This window comes from Trachypithecus francoisi, unplaced genomic scaffold, assembly GCF_009764315.1.
Source record: "Trachypithecus francoisi isolate TF-2019V2 unplaced genomic scaffold, Tfra_2.0 Lachesis_group3, whole genome shotgun sequence".
Classification (NCBI taxonomy): domain Eukaryota; kingdom Metazoa; phylum Chordata; class Mammalia; order Primates; family Cercopithecidae; genus Trachypithecus; species Trachypithecus francoisi.
In genome coordinates, this window is record NW_022681468.1 from 3,301,086 (window position 1) to 3,312,331 (window position 11,246).

At 46.2% G+C, this 11,246-nt stretch overlaps 1 protein-coding gene and 1 non-coding gene across 3 annotated transcripts; both read right to left on the reverse strand.

Annotated features, from left to right (window-relative positions):
- Window positions 1-1,603: 1,603 nt before the first annotated feature.
- Window positions 1,604-10,673, reverse strand: EIF5 (eukaryotic translation initiation factor 5). Of its 2 annotated transcripts, XR_004432241.1 has the most exons (13): window positions 10,415-10,673; window positions 10,067-10,275; window positions 8,755-9,034; window positions 8,570-8,651; window positions 7,842-8,014; window positions 7,473-7,584; window positions 6,247-6,392; window positions 5,828-5,986; window positions 5,391-5,552; window positions 4,923-5,087; window positions 4,182-4,316; window positions 3,633-3,794; window positions 1,604-2,616 (listed from the first exon to the last, which is right to left on the reverse strand). XR_004432241.1 is itself a non-coding variant. In XM_033191182.1 (12 exons), exons 3-12 carry the CDS (start codon window positions 8,824-8,826, stop codon window positions 3,705-3,707), a joined length of 1,296 nt encoding a protein of 431 aa, XP_033047073.1. In that variant the 5' UTR covers window positions 8,827-9,034; window positions 10,067-10,275; window positions 10,415-10,673; the 3' UTR covers window positions 1,604-3,704. The 2 variants fall into 2 exon arrangements, 1 of the variants encoding a protein (XP_033047073.1); XM_033191182.1 differs by having other exon boundaries at window positions 1,604-3,794.
- LOC117071885 lies at window positions 6,730-6,853 on the reverse strand. Its single transcript, XR_004432613.1, has one exon. It is a non-coding gene; the product is annotated as a small nucleolar RNA SNORA28 (small nucleolar RNA).
- Window positions 10,674-11,246: the final 573 nt, after the last annotated feature.

Here is an 11,246-nt window from a genome sequence, read left to right on the forward strand (position 1 = left end):
TCCACTGATTAGTTGATTAGTACAACCATCCTAAAGATGAGGAATTTCTTCCTTACCTCTACCCCTAAGTCCTCCATGGGGCAATAAAACTTCGGGGCCACATACAGAGAGGACAAAGGATTGGTGGGGCCCAACCTCCATATGCATTTGCTGTGGGACTCTGGGCTTGTTTCCTCCTTGAGAAGAGCACATGTAACACAATGCCGGTGCAACCAACCCACGTGTACTTTGGAAGGATCCCTTCACCAAGTACTAGACACGCTGGAAGGCAGGTTGCAAGTTGCCTCCTGGGAAGCCCACTCAGCTGCACCAGCAGGCCTAGTCTCTTCTTAAGGTCCTTAGGCACAATGCCATTCTCAAATTTTTTGTTTTTTTTGAGATGAAGTCTCACTCGTCACCTAGGCTGGAGTGCAATGGTGGGATCTCAGCTGACTGCAACCTCTGCCTCCCAGGTTGAAGTGATTCTCCTGCCTCAGCCTCTCAAGTAGCTGGGATTACAGGTGCCTGCCACCACACCCAGCTAATTTCTGTATTTTTAGTAGAGATGGGGTTTCACCATCTCGGCCAGGCTGGTCTGGAACTCCTGACCTCAAGCGATCTGGCCACCTGGGCCTCCCAAAGTGCTGGAATTACAGGCGTGAGCCACCGCGCCTGGCCAGACACAATGCCAAATGACTCTCTGTCCTCTTGGGGTCACACAGCACATGCTAGGGAGCAGACAAAAGTGCAGCACTGTTTCTGGTACTGAGACTGCTCTGGCTTTGGAGTAGTCAGGGAGGCTGAAATTTGAACCATCAAAAAGACAATGCAGGAACAAGGTCAACTTTGCAGTTTCTGGTTACTCTGAAATACTGGCAAGTCAAACTGTAGCAATTAGGAAATTACTTGGTTAGATAAGGATTGTCTGCAGACTTGTCATAAATTTAAAAAACATGAAGGGTTGGTTATTTTGTTAGGTAACTGACCTTGGTAAAACAGTACCTATGCTTCAGGACCATGGTGAGGACTGACTGAGCTAACAATGCAAAAGGTTCAAATTCACTTATCTGCTTTCTGCAGATGGCCAGCTTTCATTTCTGCCATCTCCAGGCCAAAGACACAGTGCTTGGTACACTGGAACAAACAGCCTGGGGCTCAATCCTGATACCCCCCACCTTCTCAAGTGGGAAGCAGAGGATTAAAGACCTCCTTGCCCATCTCTAAACTTTAGGACCCACACTAAAAATTTTTAAGTCAACTTCAGAATGTACTTGTTTAGAAAGCAATCCTCCCCCTTCCCTCATTCTTAACTAGAGATATACTATTACTCAGAGTTACACAGCTGTGTATTTGAAGTCTGAGTTCCCTATTAAGTACCTGTGTCAAGATTTCAAGAAATAAAATTGAGGCAGATTCTCAGTTCACAGATGACAAGACTAGCAAATAAAGAAAGCCAGTGACCCAATGAAATGAACAACTTTTGTGAGTGGGGCTGGCAAGTGTAACTGCAGGATATATCCAACACAAATCCAAAGCAACAGCTACAAAACAGGGCAGATTCCAATGCTTTGATCTAATTATAAAATGAAAACAAGTTAATTTTAATATTAAAGCAGAGACAAAATACAATTTTATCATTATTTTAATCAAGTAACTTAGCTGTTTAAACAAATCCTTAAGACAGTTCAATAGAGCAAAGTGAAGAATTACTCTATTAGAATAATCTGTGAACAAAGTTCAGATTACTGAATTTGAATTCCACTGGAAGTTTGGCACCAGACTGAACACTGGTCTAAGCCAAAATTTTTAGTGTTCTAGAAGCCCTGAACATGTTTTCCCTCAGATTAAAAGTAGAAGCTTTATAATAGAACCTCATTAGCTTGACACTGAGTATGCTGAGTGCAACTTAGCTTAGGTAACCAGTATCTCCTACAGAATTCCAGTTAATGAAAGCAAATCAGCCTTGCGGCAAAGAATTTGAAACCTAGGCAACATACGAGTTTGAAGGAAAAAAAAAAATCCTCTTTGGTGTGACAAAGCACAATCCCTCCAGGTATATGGCTCCTGCTCCACCTGCACCCAAATCTATCAAAGGCAGCTGGAGACCAATTTTTGTCTCTCCATTAAGACTGCTAGGTTTCAATTCCTTAAAATATCAAGCCAACAAGGTTTTATTACATCAAATGTTTGTATCATTTCAATGTGAAAATTTTTTTACACCTATTTGTTATTAAGGTCTCATTACCTGTGAAATAAGTCACAAAAAAAGAGGTGAATGGTATAAGCCACTGCTCCAAAATTAACCCTATCGATTCTCGATTCCCACTGTGCACTTCGTGAAAAGGGGCAACTGCCAACAGGTTTAACCTTGAAGATGATTACTCAAACACAGTCAGAACCCATAATGAGTTTAGATCAGGCAAGGAGTTCACAAGGAAGTTATCAACTCTTTTGTGTCCAAATCTAAAGCCCTGCATGGGCTCTGTCAGGTCCTTGTCACCTGCACTCAGGTGGCCATCAGACTTCTTGGGTGCCTGGCTATATTCAATGTGAAGTAAAAAATATCCCAAGTCTTACACCAAAATAGAGGCTCTGACTTAGAAGTATACTTTTAGTTTTCTTTTTAAATAAGACATTCTGGAAGAAGAAAAAAAAAAAAAAAAAAAAGAAAATCAAGTTTGAAACACAGTTAACACTTATTTTGGCAAGATAGCAACCAAAATCTGAAAAGCATAAACTATGTGTCCAAATGTAAAAGGTATTAAAGAACCATGGGGGGGGGGGAATTAAAGCCACACTGAACAAAAAGACACAGGATGTCTAACATTTTGGAATTGTAATTTAAACCCTAAGGGCAAAAGCTGAAAAATCATGCTTAGGTTGCTAGTAAGTGCACCCTTCCCTGTTTCTCCCAAATAAAATCAGTTTATTGTTTAACTGCACCCCACAGCAAGTTCTCTCAGTACAAAGTACTACATACACACAAAATGCTTGTTAATGTAATAATTTCCCTGGCTCATCCAACGTGCAATGCACACGACTTCAAGGACTACAATTTGGGGCAAGTGTACATGAATGAGAAAGCTCTCCAAGTTTCAAAATCTGCTCTTACGTTATTTATAGGACACTCAGGTCGTATACTTGGTAAGATGTTGCACTGTCATTTGATTATCAGTCTACCTCACAATGTACATTACCAGATGCCAATTTGAGGGACTATAAAACTTTAGTACTGTATTTCTTAATGGGCTTTGTTAACTACAATTAAGTTTGCTTTACATCCTGTTGAAGACCTCTTTGCAGCCCCAGAACCTAACAATATCTGGCAGGCTCCAAGAATGCTCATCAGGTGAAATGATGGCACAACATTTAAAAAAGGAGCCAGTTACTTAGCTTAAGTCATTCGGAGCCAAACATCTGAAGAATGACCAAAATCAAATCTTTATTTTTATAACTGTATAAATGTGATCCAAATGTGTCCACCACTAGTTTTTCAAAAAGAAACATGCTATAAATAAGCAAACTACATCTGCTCACTGATGTGTATGGACTCCCTAGATGTCTCATTGGGCTTAATTACAGACCACTCACAGTAATAGACTTTTAGTGTAAAGTGTAGCATGATGTTAAGCCATTTTAGCTTTTGCACATACATGTTGCACTTCTGGCTGATAATGGAGAAAATTTGCAGCATTATACTGTTAAGCTAGGTTGCATCCATCCCTTTAAATGGCATCAATATCGATGTCGTCATCCTTGTTGTCCGACTTCACGGTTTCCACTTTCGGTACACTGGCAGTCTTCGAATATACCACCTGATAAGAATGATTTTATTCAACATAAGCTGATAAATCTGTTTATAAAACAGATCAATAAAAACTGTGATCACAGAGGAGGAAAATTGCCTAGCTGCAGCTATTTCTTCTTCACTGAACAGCTGTTATGCAAACACTGCAAATTCTCTTACATAGGCTCCAATCTAAGAGCATTTTTAAAGTTTTTTATACGCTATAATGTGTAGGAGTAGGAAGTTTCCACCACCCTATTATTTTCCAAATTATTGAGAGGCTGTATTTTATTGCATCTTAAATTCTCAACTTGAAATTACCCCAAACTGCCATTTTATCACTCCTCACAAACCTTTTTAACTCAAACACCCATCACCAACACTGTATCCAATACCCTCCTCCCGCAATGTTTACCTCAATGTTCTCATCTTCATCATCTTCTTCACCACCAGACGATTCTTCCTCTGCTTCCTTCAACCATTTTATAAACGGTTCTGCTTTGACACGAATCTCTTTGGCAAGTTCTTTGGAGACATATTTCTTAGAGGCCTAAAAAATGTGAGTACAAGTCTCTTAGCTGAGGACCTTTAACAACTTTTGATTATTTATATAATCCCCCTTACTGAGCTCTCAGCTCTGAGGGGACTGGGTCCTAACAAGTCTGAATCCTCAACAGAATAAATGTACTCAGTGAATACATTAGTCTCAGCAGTCTGTTGTGACTACAAAGCTGATCTGGTGGGAATCACAACCTACAGCACAGGAACTGAACTTTAGCTGATATTAGACATTTTTTTCTTCATCTCAAAACCCTGTCACAATACTTGTGAACGGCTGGGGGCGGTGGCTCACACCTGTAACCTCGGCACAGCGGATCACCTAAGGTCAAGGGTATGAGACCAACCTGACCAACATGGTAAAACCCCGTCTACTAAAAATACAATTAGCTGGGTGTGATGGCAGGTGCCTGTAATCCCAGGATCCCTGCTCTGGAGGCTGAGGCAGCAGAATCACTTGAAGCTGGGAGGCAGAGGTTGCAGGGAGCCGAGATAACACCACTGCACTCCTGCCTGGGCAAGAGAGACTTCATTTCCAAAAAAAAAAAACCCACCCCAAAACTTGTGAACCTGAAGAGCCCACCGATGTATTCCCCACCTTTTCCGACCAACTGATGATGACCTCTTCTTCTAAAAGGTCTGCGTCGTACATCTCCTTCAAGATATGTGGAATCTTGGAGATAAGCTGAGCTTGATGCATTGCTACCACACACTCCAAACCATGAAGAAGGTACCGTTGAGCTTTTTTGTTGTTGTGACAAAACTGCAAACAGATACCTTGGCGTTAAGCTTTTTCATATGTTCTAAGTTGACAACTCTAGTACCCAAATAAGAGTGTCTGCAAGTGCAAGGCCCATATAATAGTGGTTCAAAAAGGTCAATGCATAAACATCCCTATTACTTTGTAGGGCCTGGATACGGCACTTTCAGATGCTCAGAGAGGCTTGTAAGGCAGGTCAAGTTCCCTACTTTCAAGCATGACAGGACAAGCAAAAATGGTTAAAATGACCATCTCAAAAGTCACACAGCTGTAATCTCATTTATGAATCCACAGCAATTTGCTTACTCGTAGGAAATGGCGCCTGTATTTCTTAATCTGTTCTCTAATCTTCTCATTAAAAAGAACTTCAGTCAGAACAAGAGGGCCCATGGCTTTTACATCCAGTCTTTCTGCTTCAGCAACAATTTCTTTGTCAGATGAATCAATAATACCCTCTTCTTTCTTTTTCTGCAAATAAAAGGAAAACAGTTCAGTGACATGGAGGCACACTTTGCTAGGCTCAAGATGGCAGTCAGTCCCTGCTCTCATGGACATATTTTTCCTAATTGGGCAGTTACAAAAATATAGTGCCTGGAACCACGTGCAAAAAATATTTAATGAATGAACAAGAATTAAAAAGAGCTGTGCATTAGAGTAATCCTAATCACACTGCTTAAAGTATCATATATCTAAAGGCACAAGGCTGGGCTGAAGCCTATTTACAGACCAAGCAAATATTTTACCTTAACAAAATCAAACAGGATATTGACCCGCTCCTCAATTGTTCTTTCCAAATCATCACTGAGTGTCAGAACTTTTGCATGGTCACTGATTTCATCCATTCGACGCCTTTGAGCTTCCTCAGTTGTATCTTCTCCCCAGTCATCATCCTCCTCTTCTTCCTGTTTCCGAAAACAGAGCTACTTGATCAAAGGTCTTTAAAAAAAACAAAAAAAAGCTTCACATTTTGTCAAGCTAATGGCATCAAGTCCATCTCCCACCAAATTGGGTTCACCTTAATTCAAACCACCAATAGTACTTGGAATCCAAAACATTCGTGTATTACACACTGAAGGCTAGTTTCCACACTTGCGCCCACCTCAACCAATTGACATACACTTTACCCAACTTAGTGCCCCCAGGCCATCAACCCTGCACTTACCACTGTATGTGGAGGAGGACTCATTTCATTTGGTGGTGGTGGCGGCGGTGGTGTCTCACTGCTGGATACGGAGCCATTTTCCTTGTCTTTGCCTTTTCTATTTTTCTTTTCCTTTTCTTTCTTCCCTGTACCACTGTCACTATTCTCTATAGAGCAAAAGGAAATAGAAATTTAACCCCATAACTTACATGACCTCATTGCCCATCATTAACATTTAAAACCCTGCCCTTAACTTTCCTATGGATCCCCTCAGAAAAACCACAGCACACACAATGCTAAGAGACATCACAGATCACATTCATCATGTATTTCATAGATAAAAATGTCTAAGAATGGAGTGACACAAGACGTTAGGAGTATTATAACTGCTAGGTAACATTAAGATGAAGTGATGATGCCTCCACCGGGGAGTGAAAGGTTCCTTCTCTGTCATCCCTCATGAACAGCCATAAACTCAACTCAGCTTTAGCCGACAGATGAAACACTGTTTAAGTCTATATAACGGCTTGTCTCATGGGAGAGAACACCGGAATAGGTTAGACTTTCTTGCTATAGCAAGCTCAAATTGTGTCAGACAGTTTCCGTCATCTGCCACAGAGTGTTGCTTGCAATGCTCAAGTTTAATGAAGGGGGCCCTCTTTACCAAACAATGTCAGAAAAAGATCCTTTGCTGGGTTTCCATCAGAATTTCAGTCATTACTTCATCTACCCTAAGATAATCTACCTTGATATGGCAGTTTCATTGGCAGCCGATTTTTCACCTTTAATGGCAATTAACAATACACTTTTGAAAAACAGCTTACATTTGGTAAAATATAGTGCAAAGACTAAAAGGTTCCTTACATTGTTTTTCTGAGACAGAGTCACTGTTGCCCAGGCTAGAGTGCAGTGGCAAGATCTCAGCTCAGCACAACCTCTGCCTCCAAGGTTCAAGTGATGCTCATGCTTCAGCCACTTGAGTAGCTGGGATTACAGGAGCACACCATCACGCTCTGCTAATTTTTGTATTTTTAGTAGACAGGTTTCACTATGTTGGCCAGGCTGGTCCTGAACTCCTGGCCTCAAGTCATCAGCCCGCCCTGGCCTCCCAAAATGCGGGGAATACAAGCATGAGCCACGATGCCCAGTCTCTCTTACATTCCTATTACAAAAAAACCTTCCATTTTGTTCCCAACAGTTAGTTTACTTTATGTTAGGATCTTAGGAGTTCATCATGGAAGACTCACCAGGTGGGTTTTTGAGAATGAATGTGCAGAGTTTATGATGTGTGTCAAGCATGCCTCGATAGCCACAGGCTTTACAAGAATTACCTATTGTTTGCTTCTTTGGATTGACATGCTGCCAAAAAAATAACAAGTATGTTATCCACAACATAACACGAAAATATCTAATCAGAAGACATCTAAACTACAGACAGCTTCACATCCAAAGGAAACTTTTTTCACAGTGACCTACTTTAAAAAAAACAGAAATATCTCTACAACTGGAGGTTTTGTCTTTGACTTATATTTGCTCTGCCTTCTCAGGAAGGTTACTTAACGGTAACAAAAGTAGGTATATGGCTTTTTTCTTTTGACAACCACAAAAGCACTTACCAAATCTGTTTCAGGATTCTCACATTCAGGACAGAGAACAAATTTTTTAATGAATCCATCCAACATGTCTTGCAGCTTATTCGCCTCATGAGATCCATTGACAATGTAACGGTCATTCTTAACATCAAACTGGGTCTGTGCTCCCAGCTCACAACCAAAATATTTGGTGGGATCTATTTGAATGAAAGAGAAATTTGGATCGTTAGTTAACTAAATCTTTGGCTGTTCACCCACATTTGTATGAACACTATTTTTTTTCTTTTTGAGATGGAGTCTTGTCACCCAGGCTGGAGTGCAACGGCATGGTCTCAGCTCACTGCAACCTTGGCCTCCCGGGTTCAAGCGATTCTCCTGCCTCAGCCTCCTGAGCAGCTGGGACTACAGGGCATGCCACCACACCTGGCTAATTTTTGTATTATTAGTAGATCCAGCGTTTCACTATGTTGACTAGGCTGGTCTAGAACTCCTGACCTCGTGATCTGCCTGCCTCAGCCTTCCAAAGTGCTGGAGGTTACACGTGTGAACCATCGCACCCGGCCATCCACTCTTTAATTAAATGTGTTCCCCTGGTAGTTCTGTGAACTCATGGCAACCAATAAACCACGGTAACCTCACTTAACTTGTAAGCTAATTAGCTAGCATACAATTAGAACAAGTTTTGCAGCTCAAATACTTTGAGGACTCTATCCATAATATGCCCTTCATGGACTTTTCCAAGATTTACTTACACGTTGGAGGCCGATTAAGCGCCTTTGCAACGTCAACCATGTTGACTATAACTGTCTTGATTCCATTTCCTTTGCCCTCGACCTAAAGGAAATAAGAATTTTAATTGTGCAGTTTCCCCTGACAGATGCAAACTCCAAAATTCTACAAAAAGAGTTATCAACTAAATTGAAGAGCAGTTTATTACCTTGGCAATCAGACGGGGCATCTTGTAGCGATAGAACTGGTCTGACACGCTGCGGTTGACATTGACAGACATTTTGGCTTATTAGTGACTTTATCAATAAGATGAAGAGATCTTTGATTGCAACTTTTTGGTATCTTCTGTCTGGAGAAGAAGGGATGACATAAACGACTGCAAGAGTTCTCGGTCTCTGACATGAAAAAATTTTCGCCACTGAGGCTGTAAGCTTCTTGCTTGTATGCTATGTTTCCCCAATACAGGTACCAATGGCTGCGCAACAGCTCTGAAAGAGAAAGAGAAAGCACACACAAAACCCCCCTCAGGTTTAACATCATCGCTGGATGGAAACACCTCCTTTTACATCCTAGTGATGCTTCTGCTTAATTCCACCTTAAAGACCATCTGAGATCACAAGCAGTCATTCTCATGTAACACAGTACAACCTGCGGGAACATAGAAGGCCTCCATTTCGACTAAGCTGTGACTCTGGTAGGGAAATGCCTGGTAAGAAACACAAGCTGCGCTGCCTCAGTCGCCGTGAGATTCCATCAGACCGACAGCACTCAGCAGCTTTGCCTCTGCGGCCATTCTAGAAGTGCTCAAGAACGAACCCGAACCCTCTCCGCCCCCACCCCGCCTGGATTCGGAAACTTCTCAGGCACACCCCCGTTCGCCATCCTTTTCAAGGGGAAACTAGGGAACTCTTCTCTACAACTAATTGGTGCTTCGGCAACCATGGCTTACTTCAAAGCAGCACTTCCTTAAAAGCAGCGCTCGCCCGAAAGTGCCACTAAGCCAGGCAGGCTCCGCCCGGCCTCCCTTTCCCTCGCTATCCAAACACTCGGTTAACCTTCGACCCGGTCCCCATGGCTACCGCGCTCCCCGGCGTTTCCGCGGGGGCTGGCGAGCCGGACACCCCCGCGCAGGAGGGCGGCGCGCAGCCCGAGCCTCTGGGCCCATCCCCAGCGCGTCCCCCAGGAGCCGGCGGCCCCGGAGGATGCGCAGCCGGGAAGCGCCAGCCGGCCGACGGGTGCCGGGGCTCGGGCCGCCCCCGCCAGGAGCGCGCGATGACTCACAAATGCAGCAGCTGAAGCCTGAGTCAGCCCGGGCGGCGGGCACGCGCGACGCGCTCCCGCCAGGCCGGGGAGGGGGCGACGCCAGGCCGGGGAGCGCGCGGGGAGGGGGCGGCCGGTGCCCGAGCCCGCGCCCGCCCGCCGTCCACCCAAACTGCGCCACACGCCGCGGCGGGGTCACGCGGCGGCCGCCGCCATCTTGTGCGGCCGCCATCTCCCGGCCCGCCGCGCCCGCGACTCACCGTTTTCGTCAAATAAAGACATAAACCCAACGCTGCTCGCCCGGGACTGGGATGAAGAGAGGCGCGATTTAAACCCGAGTTCGAGTCCAAGGAAGCGGAGGCGAAGCGCAGCGAGGAGCGGCCGGGCCAGGTGCCGCCGCCGAGCAGCGGGGAGGGGCTGTCCCAGCGACGTCCGCGGTCCACACCCGTCAGCGCCGGAGCCTGGCGACCTGGCGCGGAGAGACGGCGCCGTGAGCCGCGGGCGGGTCGGGGGGTGCGCCTTCCCCGCCAGCCAGCGGCCCGCGGGGTCGAGGGGGCGGGGAGCACCGGGCAGGGGGCGCGGGGCCGCCGCCCCACCACCGGACTCACCTCTGGAATGTTCTCGCTCTGACTGAACAACGCCGCCGCCGCGCTCAAGCTACTCTCGGCCCCAGCGTCCGCCCCCCGCGTCAGGCCTCACTGCCCATTGGCTGGAGGTCTGCCACAGCTCGCTCGTCATTGGCTCGGTTGCGACGTCAATCGCGTCTTTCCGTGCCCCTTCGGCTTCCTGAGGCTCCACTCGCGGCTTCGGCCCGCCTCCAGTCCCGGCCCCGCTTCCTTCCTCTCCCTTCCCCCCGCCTTTCCCAGAGGTCTTCGCGTCGCAGTGTTCGGGTCTCGCGAGAGCCAGAGTGTCCCTGGTGGCGGGGCCGGGGTGCAGGACTCCGTGCCTTGTCGCTTTGGGCTTTGCGGGGAAGATGGCGGTTGGTCCCCTCCCCCGCCGGGTCTGGGCCAGGCCGCGGGGTCACGGCGACTCCTGGAACGCAGTAGCCATCGTCCTCGAAACCGCTCTCGAGGCCGTGTTATTGCGGCCGCCACCTTCGGGGAGAGGAACCCTACCGCGTTCTCTCCGCGGTGGGCGCTCGTCTGCCTGCCCCGTCCTCCCGGGACGCCCGTCTTCGGGCCTCGAGCAATGAGTTGTTTTTCCACCCTAAGCCCAGCCTTGGGTCTTTCATCCCAGGGCTGCCTTCTGTTTTGGACTAGGGTGGATTGGCCGCTGGCGGAACGAGCCAGTCACTGCCCAGGGCGGTCGCGAGGCCGCGCCGCTCGGTGCCGGCCCACACCCCGGCCTGCGCGCTTAGCTCAGAGCGTCGCCTCCGGTTTTCGGAAGAGCAGGCCCTTAATTGGTTTGGAATCCCGGGGCCTCCTGAAGGCGCTTCGTGGT